The sequence below is a fragment of the Dipteris shenzhenensis genome, unplaced genomic scaffold (assembly GCF_047967505.1).
Source record: "Dipteris shenzhenensis isolate YYH24624 ecotype China unplaced genomic scaffold, Dip_SZ_1.0 scaf0029, whole genome shotgun sequence".
NCBI lineage: Eukaryota > Viridiplantae > Streptophyta > Polypodiopsida > Gleicheniales > Dipteridaceae > Dipteris > Dipteris shenzhenensis.
Window position 1 is genome coordinate 106821 of NW_028239336.1, and position 16632 is coordinate 123452.

Below are 16632 nucleotides of genomic sequence, written 5' to 3' on the forward strand. Positions count from 1 at the left end.
GGATTTGGATGAGAGCCCTCGAGCTCATGACACGTATGCAAAGTCTCCATAGAGACTAAACCTGGGGGATGGTGGCTTGGTTGACAGAGGGAGGACACGCGTTTCTGATTGATGAGATCTCCCTAGCCTACTGGATATAGGGTCAGAGCATTCAGAGGATTGCACTCCACGAGGCAGTCCCCCCGGACACCCTAGCTCCTCTTTCTCCTAGGGAGGACAGTGTTTGCGAGGTGGTAGCCAGCATCACAGCTTGGAACATTTGGGTGGCTCGCTGCAGTCTTGTGACGGTTCCACCCTCGGCTACCTTGGTTGCCATCTGGCAAGATATCATTTACACTCTACGGTCCACCTGGGAGCGTGGGACCCCAGGCTCTAGGGCGACTATTGAGAGGCATGCTCGTTTTTGCAAGGCTTGTCCTACAGGTGTTTTCTACATCTTCACTCCGCGAAGGATTCGCTGGCTGTATAGTCCCCCACTTGGCCTACTTCCAGAGATCCCCTAGGCAGTGAGCTGGGCTTCTCTGGAATAGGCCAGTTTTCTTTCTTTCAACCTCTTTTGGTTTTTCATACTCAGCACCTTCGGGGCTGTTGTCTTGTATGAAATCTTTCAAGCATTAATAGAAGGTTCCTTTCTTTGGGTTTTTCATACTCAGCACTCCAAAATGCCTTTGACATTCTCTTAAATTTCAGCATACACCGTGTCATCTCCATGAGAGTCCTGTTCTTTCTCTTTGCAATTGGATTATGCTGAGGCATGTATGGCATTGTTTTTTGATGCCTTATCCCATGCTCTTTCAAGTATTCCTCAAAAGCATGTGAAGTATACTCTCCCCCATTGTCAGAATTAAGTGTTCCAATTCTAGAACTGGTTTGGTTCTCAGCCAATGCTTTGAACTCCTTAAACCAATTGAACACTTCAGATTTGCTTTTCGTGAGAAAGGGCCAAGTGAACCTTGAACAATCATCAAAGAATGTGACAAATTACTGATACCCTCTATGGGTTGCGACATATTCATTGGTCCACAAACATCACTATGCACAATCTACAAGACCCGTTGTGCTCTTATTGAACCAAGACCATCCTTTTGGAATAGTAGGCGATGCAACTTTCCAAGAGCACAAGCTCCACACACCTCTTGAGCCAGGCTGCTAATATGCCAAAGCTGTGTGACGTGCATGACCAAACCTAGCATGCCATAAATCACCTAGGGTAGAAGAAGAGACACAGCCATAGCATGCTAATTATAGGGCTGAGAATCAAGCTTGTAAAGACCCATGTTGGCCTCATAAGAGCCTGTAGCAACAATCTCATACCCTTTCTTTGGATCCTTGATCTTGCATTGATCATCCTAGAATTCCACAAGCATGTGCTGATCAAGAGCCATGGATGGAATGGAAAAAAAAAATTTCCTCAAGTCAAGAACATACCAGACATCATGGGTATACTATTTCTTTCTTGAATCCAGAAGGATGGGAACTCTACCACTCCTATGATGTTCTGAGTGGCATCATTGGCACAAGTAACCTATCTGCCATGAACATGTTTGATTTCTTCAAACCACTCTTTCCTGTGAGTCATGTGCTTAGGTGCACCCTATCTAGATACCAAGTATCTATGGCATGTACTAAGCCCAATCCCTGCTGGGATAATAAGTGCAAAATATGCTCCAAAAAATCTACTCAATCACAATCCCCATCCGAAATACAAAATGCAATCAGGCACTGTACTTCTGCCCCAAAAAATTATTCTAAATTGCTGCCAAACAATGGTTCAATGCAATGCCAAACAATGGCCCAAATGCAAAGTACTTCTGCCCCAAAAATCAGGCAAGCATTGGCTCAAATTGCAATATTATGAAGCACTTCACGTGCTAGAATGCAATCCCAACTGCAAGTAGTTGTCAATGAGTCTCAAGGCTCATCAATGCAAGCTGAGTAGGCACCAAAAAGGCTTGTTCCAGCCACAAATATTGCACCCAACCCAATTGGAATCCAAATGCAAGTCTGGAAGAGATGCAAACATCCTGTAGAAGCTGTACCCACTAAAAACAAGTGCCCAAAACAGCCTCAAGTTGTGTAACATTGCAAATGAACAATGTACCTTGCAATGCACTTGCAATATGGGCAAGAGAAGTTCCCGAAACTGTCCTGGAACTCAAAAGAGTCCAAATATGAGCAAAAACGCCAAAAAATGCTCGGAATCGCCTTCTAACAAGTCGTACAAACTTGGAATCGCCTTCTAACAAGTTGTACGGACTCCTGGCACTGTCGCACAGCTATCCGTACAGAGTTGTACGGCTGTACAGAAAAAATTTTATAAAATTTCCCCTCGAAATCGTGCGGGACAAGTTTGTTTGTTTGCGGGCAGCTCTGAAATTTTTAAAAACATCAAAATCAGAACTCAAAAAGTCAAAAAACAGCCGGTGGACTGTTTCTGGCAATGAAACGAGGCGCCAGACTGAACTGGAGCGAAATGTGGTCTGCCGTTGTCAAATGCGAGCTATGGGAGCTGAAACGAAACAGAATGTGGGCAACCAAGAACAAAATTAGAGCGCTAGGCTTGCGGGAGTCTGAAAGCAAGCGCAGGAATCGACTCTAGTGATGGATGCTCTGATACCACATGTAGGAACAAGAATGGAGAAGAGTTATGAACACAAGAGAACAAGAAGTGAACACAAGTGAACTCCAACTGAAATGTTCAAATGAAACAATACAAGTACTTGGTATATATAGTACCCAAGTACTGGCCAACCATATAGTTGACTTATGGCCTACAACACCATATCATTGTAGATATCTCTACACATAGCTATATGCATTGTCCCACAATCACGCATTGGAATGCAACGAAGAGGGTTCTCAGATATGTACAGTGTACACTTTCCTATGGGCTACATTATGCTCCAGATGGTGACATTTCTTTGAACGGCTTCACCAACTTAGATTGGTCAAGGGACATCGATGATTGTAGGTCCACTTCCGGCTATTGCTTCTCATTGGGCTTAGCGTGCATCTCATGGCTCAGTAAGAAGCAAGACCACGTGTCTCTCTTCTCAAGTGAAGCCGAATACAAAGGTGCAAATTCAGCCACTATGGAATGTATGTGGTTAAGGAAGCTTCTACATGACTTGCATCATGCTCAGGATGGTAACGCAACTCCGATCTTCTGTGATAGCCAGAGTTGCATTGCTATTGGAAAACAATCCTGTATGTGGTTAAGGAGGCTTGTGCATGACTTGCATCATGCTCAGGATGGTAACACAACTCCAATCTTTTGTGATAGCTAGAGTTGCATTGCTATTGGAAAACAATCCTGTATTTCATGCTCGCATGAAACACATTGAGACTCACTATCATTATGTGCGGAGACTCACTATCACTATGTGCGGAGGCTCACTATCATTATGTGTGGGATTGTATTATAGATGGCTGCATGGACCTCACATATTGCTCGATATCTTCACTAAAAGCCTGTCAGTGCCTCTTTTCACACGACATCGACATGGCTTGGGGATACGAGACGTTCAAACAATGTCAAGGGGGGTTGTAAAATGACATTGTTTTCTTTTGTACTCCCATAGGTTGCTATATCTACATGTGGATGAATTTGTGCAACCATGGTACTTTAGGTACTTCACGTACTACTGAGACTAGACTCTAGAGTACTTCAGCCATATCATTGAGGGGGGATTTGTAGAGATATCTACAATGATATGGTGTTGTAGGCTATACGTCAACTATATGGTTGACCAGTATTGGGGTACTATATATACCAAGTACTTGTATTGTTTCATTTGAACATGCTTGTTGGAGTTCACTTGTGTTATCTTCTTGTTCTCTTGTGTTCACAACTCTTCTCCATTCTTGTTCCTACACCGTGTTCTCCCTCCATAGGTGGATGAGTACTATTTGGAGAGTCTACCCTTTCTCTCTGGAAGAGATTGATAGACAAATGTGGATTGATGAGCGTGGCATGTCTCACTATATGCAGTGGCCTAGGTGGAAGAGAGTTTCCGCTTCCTCTATGGGCTCTTGGAACGTCTTTAAAAGGCTTCCAGATGATCGTAGATTACAATTAGCAAGCCACCTCAGAGGAAGTACATGGAGGTGTACCCAAATAGTATTTGTAGTGGGATCCCGAGGAGTGGGATTGGATTGAGGCAAGGCACCGAGAGAAGAGCCTCCCTTCCTTCAATACACAATTAGTAATGCCAAGAAGAGTATGCTTAGCTTGAAAGACTAGAGACCCACCGGATGATCTCATCGGGAGAATTTTTAGATTTCAACAAATTTGCAGAAATCATTTTGGAGAGACTCTAGAAATCCCTAGAGTAGAAAATCACTCTTTTCTTTTGGATTTATATTCATGGAGGGGTTATTGTAGACCGGTGGAGGTCCAGATTTGGGACGAATTCCATGTTTATTTGTTGCCTTTCTGCTAAGCAGTCCAATCAACAATGCTTATGGAATGGCAGACAGACAAGGGCCATTTGGCAAGGGATAACTAGATTATTAAGCACCTTTTACGCGTTTTCATATTTTCATGACTTGGGGCTCGGTAGCTTGGCTCTCTCTTTCTGGGCCTTAGATGTTTTACGAGAGACATTACTCTTCCTAGGCTCTATCAGTTCGATGACACTTGGTTGAGTCATGTTCTCTAGATGACGTTCCTAGCCTTCTTTATAGGCTTGCGCATGCCTCTATGTATACCTCCTGGGAGGTTCTGGCGAGCATATCAACGTAGCATATTTGGAGGTCTAGATGCAAATAGACTTTGGATGGTTCATATGTCCACCCTGCACACACATTGGCTAGTATCTAGCCAGATATGGTACACACTTTGGTCGCCATTTGGGGGAGCAGGCAGGGGTCTTCACCGGTAGCCTCTACGAGGAAGACTGTTTTCTTCGGGGAAGGAAGCAGCTCCCCGCTCTTCTAGGAGTACCCCACAGGGTTGAGGTCACTCTTCAACCTAAACCTTGGATTTTCTCTAGCTCTTTTTTAGGAGCTAAATTTGACCCTATTAGGGTACTTGTTTTTTCATGCCTCGCATGATGTACTTTTTCATTGAGCTTTGCTCTTAGAGCTTCTTCCATACTGAATAGAAGTATTTTCTTTGAAAAAAAAACACCCTATAGATGATGCTTGACTACTTATCGTGTTGGCAACAACTAGAGCAAGACGCCTCACATTCCGTGAAACAAATATCCCAAAGTCCTTTGCCAACCAAAATATTTTTAACATAAAAGACCACAAGGAATACTTGGAGCCAGACACCCCTGCTAGGCCAATGAATTGGTGTCATGTGGCACCTATCTCCTCCATCATGGTGGATGCATGTGGGAGTTATCCCCAAAGAGTGAGCCCATGAACTATAATCCATATTTCATGCAACATTTAGTACTCGATCTTGGTGCACATTTGTATCACCACACCTCTAGTGTACTTGCATCACAGAACCCTCATTCACTTGTATCATAGAAACTTTCTTACATTTGCACCATAGGTGCATGAAACTAGACACATGCCATGATTGATGAAGTAGGGAATTGTGCACAGGCAACAAGTCTCCTCGCACCATCTCCCTAGGCCACCAATAATACAGCTGGAAAAAGAGGGCAAGCCATCCTCTTCCTCAGTGAGAGGATGGCTAACCATTCAATTACGTCACCGTGTAATAGAGCTACCTTTGAAGCTTAGTGTCTCATTCTTACACTTACTCTGACTGGTTTACAATGTAATGATCTAGTCCTTGTGATAATGTATTCTTTTCATGAGATCACCAAGGTTGAGGCCCAAAGTGCCATCTCAACCCTGTGGTGGACTTTGAACAAAAAGGGGAGCCACTCCACTCCCTAATGAAAAATAGTTCTCCTGGCAGATGCCATCTAGGAAGACCCTTGCATGCTCACCCATGCATGCTCACCCAGGAAAGTACTGGGATTGAATTGTAGGCCCATGGTAATAGATCATGAAGTCAATACACAAATCCTCACTAGGAGGAGGGAGGGTAACATTGTCAAAGTCAATTAGCAGCATGGTTTCTCTGGCTGAAAGAAAAAATATATTCTAATAGTTGGGTCCATTTTGATTCTGAAATTCAAATTTTGGAGCTTGTCATACGGGTGAAAGGGAATTGTCTGCATCTCTTCTACCAATGTGGAGTGGCCTATGGAGACCATAGAGACCGATGGACCAAGCAGAAGCTCAGTTGTGTCATGGACTATTTTATCTATCACAATTGGGAGGTATCTAAGTTACCACTAGACTCAAACTATGCATCTGTAGTGTGTGAAATGCCTCTAACCAGATCCTGTGTCTTTCTTCATATTGAGGGTTTGAACACATCCCACGTGGATTTAATTCCTTATTTAGTTTACATGTCTCAAATAAAAGTCCCTGGCCACTTATTTTCTTTTTGTTGTTTGTGTATTGTGGGATCTCCTTACAACCTTGCAACATTGCAGCATGGGCGACGATCTGTGATCTTGGAACTGATCGAATTCTTTAAAAGTATGTTATCACCAAATCTCTCTCACAAAAGATCCCAAGAAAAGTGTCGAGAATATACTATTGTGGTCTAGAAGTTCTTGATAAACTTGAATAAGTCCCCGCTGTCTGGAACACTGAACAAAAATCTTTGATGAAAGATTTTGTAAAGGCTCCACGTGCATGCTTTTGTACGACTTTAAAAGGTCAGCTGTACTAGAATCAAAAACCTGCATAAGAAAGAATCAAGGTTAAGTAAGACAAGGTGAGTCTGCAATTATAAGCACTGAAATAACGTCTCTATATACATTTGGATAGATTTACCAAATCAGAGTTCCACAGAGCCATTGCTACAAGGTTTCTGAGATATTTTTCTACACTAAATTGTTTGACTAGAGCTTTGCTTTGAAATACATGAATAATATGAAATAAAACTACAAGCATACCAATTGGTACACAAGAACAAGAACATGCCATTGGATCACTTCAAAATTTAAGTATATGATTGAATATTTTCTTCAATATGATGATCCTCTTTTATTAGATGTTAAGCCAGTAAAGAACACAATCTTGCTGGTAGCGATCATATTAAAATAACAGGACCATGTCATTTCAATTTTATTGTTGATAATATGAACTCTCAAAAGCTGATGAGAAATGTGCAATGGGGACTCTAGAGCAGCTAGAGAGAGTATCTATATACCTCAGGGTTTTGGATGTGCAGGGTTTTCACTTTGTTCCTCCTGCATGCTAGTAAGACTATCAGCATTGGTTGTTTTTTCTCATCATAGGAAAGCAACTCGGCACTGCCTCTTGTTTTGCATTTGCAATTTTTAAAGTTTTATTTTCATATAAAATACTTCTAGTAAGCATGAAAGAAACTCCTAGAGCAAAGCTCAGAGGAGGAATACATCATGCAAGGCATGAGGAAATAAACACCCTGATAGGACTGAATTAAGCTGCCGTAAGAAAGCCAGAAAAAATTCCAAGGTTGAGGCTGAAAGTGCCACATAAACCCTATGGAGGAATCCAAGAAAAACATATTTTTCAATATCAACTTCTTGTAGTCTGAGTCAAAGAATTACTTGATGTTTCACCTGTGCTTTTCCATTGCATTTTCTTGCTAAGGAGAGCACCAACAACATCATCAAACTAAAGTGTTTGACCTAGAAACATAGCTACTTAGGGGTTATTCATAGTTATCACCAAGCCATCCTAAATTTTTGGCAATGAGCACAAAATCATCCTGGGAATGGGAGTGGATTGATGCAGGGACCCGAGAGAAGAGACTTCTCTTCATTTGTTACATGGTTAATAATGGTAGGAGATTTCAGCTCAGCCTTGAGGGCTGGAATCCCACTAGAGCTCCTCATTGGAATTTTCAGATTTATGTTGACTTGTAGAAATATTTTTGGAATTGATTCTGGAGATCCATTAGGAATAGAAAAATCACTCTTTTCTTTTGGATTTCTATTCATGGAGCAATTGTAGTGAGTCAGTGGAGGTCCAGGTTTGGGACAACACCTACTTGTCTTTGCTGCCTTTTTACTAAGGAGTCCATTCAGCATTGACTATGGGATCGTGAGGCCTATCTAGAAGGCGATTGCCGATGTTTTAAGCACTTTGTTTCTTCCCCCTTCTACATACCTGGGGTTCAATGGCTTGGCTCTCTTTTTTGGGGTCTAATGTCTTTTATGAGAGGCGAAACCCTGCTTGGGCTCTTTTGGTTTGATGATAGTTAGTTGAGTCATGCTCTCTAGATAATGTTCCCCACTTTTCTTACAGACCTGCACATGCTTTAGTGGATACTTTTTGGGAGATTTCGACAAGCATTTAAACGTGGCATATTTGAAGATCCAAATGCACAGAGGCTTTGGATGGCTCCAGATCTACTCTTCACGCAATTTGGCTAGTAATTGGACAAATACAATACACTTTCTTTTTTTTTTGGGCGAAAACTTTGATTGCTTTATATTACAAGATAGCTATCCCAAAATCAGGAACTTCCTATGGAGCGGTTTAGATGGCACCTTAGATGTTGTAGCCAGGGTGGCTTGGAAGACCCTCATTCTCCCCACAGGAGAAGGAGGTCTCAATATTATTGACCCGGACTTGCAATGTATGGCCTTACTCTGCAAGTTTGTAGTACGTGATGCCTGGATAGGAGCCTTGGAAAGAATTTTTCTCACCCAACATTCATTCTTGTACCCCATCTAAGGGGGGATATTGGATGGACAGCATCAAATGGATCTTTACTTCAGCCCATCTCAAATCTCCCCCTTCCCCTCTCATGGCTGCTATTCTCAAAGCTTGGGGTTGCTTCGGAAACACTCTTCGCAGAGTTCCACCCACCTCTCGTGAAGAAATTCACAGGCAGCCAGTCAGGTGGAATGACTCGATTTTGAATGACCATGCCAGGCCACTTGGAGTGTCACATTATATGCAATGGTCTAGATGGGAGAGGGGACTTGCTTCTACAGTAGGCGCCTTGCAGGACTTTATGAGAGTCCAGAGGATCAGAGACTTATAGCAGTTGGCCACCTCAGAGGGAGTACAGTCAGGATACAAAATATACAGGCAGCCATTCCACTAGAGTGGATTGATACAAATGACATGCCGATCACTGAGTCCACTTGGTGGGGAGTGTTTTCAGGGACGGCCATTCCGTTACAGATTATTGCCCTACAGGATGCACATGAGGATACCCTGGTCTTTGATGTTCAGTCGGGAGGCAGACTTATCAGATCTTCTGATGATATTCTTTTGGAGGTTGCCTTTCAGCTTGTCAGGATTGCAAGTTTCATGGATTGGGGCAAGAACTCTCAGTGGTATCTTGACCCCGATCCTCTTCTCCTTGCGCTAGGGTCTTGGAGACTTTGGTTATATGGTGGTTCCCCTATTAGGTTCTTGCAGTGGGACCTAGGGGAGTGGGAATGGATTGATGAGGGGAATCGAGAGAAGAGCTTCCCCTTCTTTTGCTATACAATTAGAAATGCCCGGAGGTTTCAGCTTAGCAGTAGAGGTTGGAGGCCCTCCAGAGCGCCTCATTGGGATAGTTTTTAGATTTTCACAGTTGTGCGGAAAAGCTTTTGGCGTAGGCTCTGGAAATCCCTCAGGAATAGAAATATCACTCTTTTCTTTTGGCTTTATATTCATAGAGGGATTGCAGTGAACCTGTGGAGATCCAGGTTCGGGGTTGACCCTACTTGTCCTCGTTGTCACAATGCAGTTGAGTCAGTACAACATTGCCTTTGGGAGTGAAGACAGGCGAGGACGATCTAGAAAGGTGTTGCTAGGATTTTTCATATCTTTCATACAACACATTTCTCTTATTGGTCCTCAGGTTTTTTTCAAGGGACATGATCGAGATCCCGAGATCCACATCTCTCATTGTACGGCGACACTCAGTGGAGTCTTGTTCCCTCCAGGATGTTCCCTTCACTCCTTTCAAAGCTGCTCATGCCTTAGTAGACATGTCTTGATTCTGGATAGCATTAAAATAACATGAAATTAAGGGGAGGTTGTGGAATAAATGGAATAAACTTGGAACTATTAAGCAACTATCACGTACCAAAAATTTAGGAGAAAAAACCCAATTTTTGCTAGTGGGATTATAATCACGTAAGGGGGGAAAGGGAGGATTACTGAGAAAATAAAGAAGTTAGCTTCAAGGGGGAAAGGTTAGAGAATAAGGGCCATGGAAAGAAGAGGGGAGAAATAGAGTAATGCCTATATTTTGAGAGGGGGGGTTAAGTTTAAAGTATTGAATAATTAGAGGGGGGGGGGTGGGGGGGGGAATAAAAGAAAGGAGATAATAAAGAAGCGAGAGAAGGAAGAGGGGGACCCAATGAAGGTAGGTGAGGTGATTGAGGTCCACGAGGGGAGAGAGAGCATCGTACAAGGCGGTTTCTGCTCTTCCCTCTGCAAAGCCGCCAACTGCTAGCGAATACCAATCTCACGTCTGAGAATATCTCGTCTCCTGGTACTAGCAACTGAGTGGTAAAAGTCGCTAATACTAGAAAGGGCAGTAGCTACATATGATGGAGATGGCTGCCAACCCTGGACATGAGAAATCCATATCTGCAAGGCTGCCTCAGTAAGGTCCTCCTCTGTATACAAGGCATCTGGAATCCTGATGCTGGCAGACCAGCCTCTCAAGTGAGGCTTTGAGATAGCCACCACAATAGGAAAGTGGTCTGAAGTGGAAACCCCAGCAACAATGCATACCAATCCACCTCTGTCTAGTGTCCAATCATCTAAATAGAATCTGTCAATGTGTGCATGAATAGGCATCTGTTGCCTCCTGTTCGTCGACCAAGAGAAAAGGAGGGACTGTGGCTGAATAAGAAAGGCATCGTCCAACCAAGTATCTCTGCCACAGTAGTGAAAAAGGAAGGCATCCCAAGTTGCTCTCTCCAAAGAGTGAAGTCCTCCTTCTCTACCCCCTTTTTTGTCTGACGGTAACTCAACCATGTTAAAGTCACCTCCAATCACCCATGAATCCGCAATGGGGTCCCAGGAGAGCAAATCCTTCCACATAATGACACGTTCCCCTCTAATGTTGGAGGCATACAGGTTAAGGAAACCAACCTTACGCCCTCCAATCAAGAGAATAATCCACTGAGTCCTAGAGGGGATAATGACTCGGTGTCCAACAACTAAGGGGAGAACCGATTGTGAAACTGAAATAGAAGTGCCTCCCCTAGTGCCGGTCAAAGCTGAAGCGTCTCAGACTGTGTGAGGTGATACTGGAGGGACAGCCCGAGCTGAAGCAGAGTCAACTACGAACCGGAACCCAATGGGGTGCGGCGGGTGCCCCTAAAGGTTGTGAGGCACCAGAGGAAAAAGGCGGCGGTACCACTGAGCTGGAATCTCTTGGCATTTCTGACCGTGTAACGAAAGAAGGGGATGCTCTTCAGGAGAACGGGGTCTGGATCAAGATACCACTCTGAGTCTCTACCCATCTCCATGTATCCTGCAATCCTGACAGGCTGAAAAGGAGCCTCCAAGAGAATGTCCTCTGAAGATCTATGGAGTCTGCCTCCTGCATGAACCTGAAAGACAAGGGTATCCTCATGTGCATCCCGCAAGGCTATAACCTACAGAGGGATACCTATCCTCATAAAATCCCACAACCAGGTGGACTCCAAGATAGGCAAATGGTCTGTATCCATCCACTCCACTGGTATGGCTACATCTATCTGCTGCATCTATCTACTGCACTTCCTCTGAGGTAACTAATTGAACGAACTCTCTGATCCTCTGGAAGCATCCACAGTGGAGGCAGGGCCCAACTCCCATCTAGACCACTACATGTAGTGTGACATGCCCAGTGATCTGCCATGCTCATCTAGTGTGCAATCATTCCACATGACGGGCTGCCTATCAATTTCTTCACGAGAGGAGGGTGGAACTCTCCGAAGAGTACTTCTGAAGCTGTCCCAAGCTTTCAGAATGGAAGCCATGAGAGGGGAGCTAGGAGATCTGAGATGGGCTGACGTAAAGATCCATCTAGGGCTGTCCATCCAATCTCCTCCCTGAGAAGGTGTGCATGTCTGCATACTGCATAAGAAAAAATCCTTCCATGGCTCCTAACCAAGCATCAAACCTCTGACCACCATCTTGCACAGAAATGCTCTACACTGCAAGTTTGGATCAATAATATTGAGACCCCCTTCCTTAGTGGGTAGAATAAGAGTCTCCAAAGCCACCTTGGCTATCACATCTGAAGTGCCGTCTAATCCACTCCACAAAAAGTTCCTGATAGGTCTCTTGAGCTGAGTGATACTACTTGTAGATCGGCACCAGCAAGAGCAAACAAACCAGGCTATAGCCAACAGTACCTGGTTCACAACCACCACTCTAGATGCAAGGTCAAGTCTGGCCGAACTCCAAAATAGGAGTTTCCTCCTGATGCTCTCCAACACTGGAGCAAACTGCTGTGCTGGAGAAATTCCCAGCCCCCAACCTGGCATCCAAGATACCTGATGGAGACACCTCTCTGAATCCAAGTAAAGCCAATATCAGCACCCCAATCTGGAGTGTCCTCATCATTGATCCAAAAACCTTTGGACTTGTTCCAATTAATGTGAGCCCCTGCTGCAATGCAAAACAAATCCAAGGCTGTCCTGAAAGAGGTGAGTGTTTGTGGAGTGGCATCCAAAAAAATAGCCGTGTCATCTGCCCACTCACTGTCCAGCAACTCCTCTTCCTGTCTCAACGGAAGTCTCAGCCCAAAGATATCAGCTTGAGCTTTAATATAGAGGTTCATAGCTTCAGCCACAAATAAGAATAGAAAAGGGGCTAGAGGGCATCCCTGGTGGACTGATCTGGAAATCTGAAATATGTCTCCCCTGACTCCACCAATGAGTACGGGCTGACATGTAAAGAGCATAAACCCCTCTAATCCACAAATCTGAAAATCCAAAGCGAAGAAGGGTTCCCTCTAGAAAACCCCAATCTACCCTGTCATATGCTTTTTCGAAGTCCAGGAGTAGAATTGCCAGTCTATGGCCCTCATGCATAGCCCACTCAGAAGCCTCCCAAAATGAGAATATGTTATAAAAAATGCTTCTGCCATGGACAAAGCCTGTCTGCGTGTCATGTATGAGATCTGGAAGGATGGGCTGCAATCGCAAGCTGATGGCTTTCGCCAAGATCTTATACAAAGTGCCCAGTAAGGTGATCGGTCTCCACTGAGACACTAAATTTCTGCAACCTCCTTTTGGGATAAGATGAATGAGACTGTCCGAGAGTGAGTCCGGCATCTCACTCGAGTCCCAAACGCCTTGCACGGCTGAGGTGATGTAATCCCCAATCTGATCCCAAAAAATAATAAGTCCATCTGACCTTGGACAACTACCCTCATGAAGGGCAATAAGAGCAGTCCTGAACTCTATGTTGGTGAAGCGTGCATCAAGTGAAGCTCTCATACCTCTATCCACCGACATAGGAATATGCTGCCAAACAACCTGTGTAGCATCATCTCTGGCCTGTGAATTAGGATCTACAGTTAGATGGGAGGCATAGTAACGTGAAGCAATCTGTATGACGGCATCTGCATGTGTCTGAAGTACCCCTTCTGAGTGAACAAGCTGCGAAACACTCTCTCTACTATGTCTAGGGCCAAGAGTAGAGAAGAACTGCTTGTTGACTCTACCTCCGATCTGTGTCCAGAAAGACTCTCTGGCGTGAAAGGCATACTCTGGTCTCTGATCTAAAAGTTTCGGCTGATGAGCCCTTGTTGCAGCAAGGCGCTCCTAAATCCAAGCATCTGTAGGCCGTTTTTGCTCTTCTCTCTGGAGAGCTGCCAGCTACTGATGAATGGCAATCTCTCGCCTGCGAATCTCATCTCTCCTGATACCAGCAACAAATGATAAAAGCTGCTCATGTCAGTGAGGGTTGCAGCCACATTTGACGGGGACAACTGCCCACCTTGCAGGTGAGAAACCCAAATCCGTAGCACTGCCTCTGTGAGGCCCTCCTCTGCATAGAAGGCATCTGAATCCTGATACTAGCAGAGCAGCCTATTGCCCGAGGCTCTGAACCCACCAAAACAACCGAAAAATGATCCGAAGTGGACTTCCTAGCGCTGATGCATACTGTCCCACCTTTGTCCAGTGCCCAATCATCCACATAAAATCTGTCAATCCGTGCGTGGATAGGCATCCGTACTCTCTTGTTCGACCAAGAAAACTGAAGAGATTGTGGCTGAATGTGAAAAGCATCATCATACCAAACATCTCTGCCACTGAACTGAAAAAGGAAGGCATCCCATGCTGCTCTCTCAAGGGAGTGAATGCCACCTTCCCTATCCCCTCTTTTTTCTAAAGGCATCTCAACCATATCGAAATCGCCCCCAATAATCCAAGAGTCTACAATATGGGACCAAGAGAGCAAATCCTTCCAAAGGAGGACACAATCCCCTCTCAAGTTGGGTGCATACAGGTTAAGAAAGCCAACCTTACGCCCACCAATCAGCAAAATAACCCACTGTGCTCTGGAGGGGACTATGACTCCGTGTCCAATGACCTGGGAGCATCGAAGAAGAGAGAGAAATGCAAATGCCTCCCCTGGTTCCCAAGGCAGGAGACCAAAAAGTAGGGCCAGAAAGAAGCTTACCTGACTTCGCACAATCTCTACCATCCATCTTATGCTCTTGGAGCATAAGAATATCAATAGGGCCACCTGAAACACCTGAATGGAGTTGGTTACAAATCAGCTACCTACGGCAGCAATGAGGTATACCACTGAGGCCCTGAACGTTCCAACTAATGATCCTCATCGACGGCTGGGTGAAAGGCCCTACCCGACCTGGTGGTGGAGAAAATCCTCTCCTGTGAAAGAGTCCTCCTGTCAAGTGGAGGAAAATCAACTGGTGAAAGAAAACCCACTCCAGCAGAGGGGGAAACCCTGTCCAACAAAATCCCAATAACTGGCTCCCCCAGGGTAGAGGGTACAAACTCCTCCGTAGTCTCAAACTCTGCCAAATGTGCCAGTACTGCAAAAGAGTTCTTGTAGAAGGGAATTGGCCTAGGAGTGCAAAGAATCCATGCACCCGAGGGAGAAGGAGAAAAAACCCCTTACCTCTATCAAGAGGTGAAGTGTGACTAACAGAGGGAGGGGGCTGATCAGAAACATCAATGATAGGACCTGAAGAATACCACCGAGGCCCTGAACGTTCCAACTAACGATCCTCATTGACGGGAGGAGGAGGCCGGGTGAAAGGCCCTACCCGACCTGGTGGTGGAGAAAATCCTCTCCTGTGAAAGAGTCCTCTTGTCAAGCGAAGGAAAATCAACTGGTGAAAAAAACCCCACTCTAGCGGAGGAGGAAGCCTTGTCCAACGGAATCCCAATAACCGGCTCCCCCAAGGTAGAGGATACAAACTCCTCCTTTGTCTCAAACTTTGCCAAATCTGCCAGTACTGCAAAGGTGTAGGGAATTGTCATAGGAGTGCGAAGAATCCTTGCACTCAAGGAAGTAGGAGAAATAACCCCCTTACCTCTATCAAGAGGTGAAGTGTGACTAATCGAGGGAGGGGGATGCTCATGGAGACTGAGAGGCTGACCAGGAACATCACTGATAGACCCTGAAGAAATGGGTTGCCCCTCCTAATGAGCAAGTGAGGGGACTAGGGCAGCCACATCTACACCTGAAACAAGTACAGGAATATCTCCTGCCTGTAACTGAGAATGGGTATTGTAGAGATGAAATACATGAGCTGCTGCTCCTCCCCGTGAGCTACTGCCCCCCCCTCTCCCTCTCTCAGCCAGCCCCCTCTCCCTCTCCCTCTCCCTCGCTGCCCCCCCTCTCCCCCCCTCACTGCTCCTCCTCTCCCTCCCCTCTCGCCAGCCCCCTCTCCCTCCTCCCTCACCCTCCCTCTCCCCTTCCTCCTCCCTGCCCTCCCTCTCCCCCCCCCCCCCGCTGCCCCCTACCTCTCCCTCCCTGCTGCCCCTACCTCTCCCTCCCTGCCCTACCTCTCCCCCACCCGTCAGCCCCCCCGCCCCCCTTCTCCTCCCCTTCCCCTTCCCCGTCATCCCTCTCCCCCCCCCGCTGCCCCCTTCTCCTCCGCCCTCCCTCTCCCCCGCCAGCCCCCCCGCCCCCTTCTCCTCCCCCGTCCCCCTCCCTCGCCCTCCCTCTCCCCCCCCCCCCGCTGCTCTCCCCCTCCCCGTTGCCCCCTTCTCCTCCGCCCTCCCTCTCCCCCGCCAGCCCCCCCACCCCCTTCTCCTCCCTCGCCGCCCCCCTTCTCCCCTTCCCTCTCCCCCCCCGGCTACTCTCCCCCCCAAGGAGACCCCCCAAAAAAAAAAACCTCCTCCCTCTCCCTCCCCGCCCCCTTCCTTCCTAACTCAGCTCCCCACGCCTTCCCCTCGGCATACCTCCGTCTCCCCCTTCAGTCTATCCTCTCCTTCCCTTCCCCTCACTCCTACCCTCTCTTTCTCCTTCTTCATGCGCCCTCGTTCGGGGCGTCCTGGGCAGTAATTTCATGGACGGAGCTTTTTCAGTGTTGGAATCGGCCTTTTCACATCGATTGGCAAATGGATCCCCATTCAGCCAATCTCCGTCCACCTCCACCGGCCGCGAGAACCGTCATTTTTTCAGAAGACGAGTTGCAGCAGCTCAAGAAAGATGTGGAATTAGAGG

At 46.0% G+C, this 16632-nt stretch overlaps 1 protein-coding gene across 1 annotated transcript in view; it reads right to left on the minus strand.

Moving 5' to 3' along the window:
* LOC147879379 (putative ion channel POLLUX-like 2) overlaps positions 1–16632 on the minus strand; it is a gene marked incomplete at its 3' end in the record, with an annotated part of 161432 nt that overhangs the window by 102645 nt on the left and 42155 nt on the right. The window contains exon 3 of the mRNA XM_087372213.1: positions 6572–6719. Within this exon, the coding sequence (XP_087228339.1) occupies positions 6572–6719 (148 nt within the window). The remainder of the gene's footprint in view (positions 1–6571; positions 6720–16632) is intronic.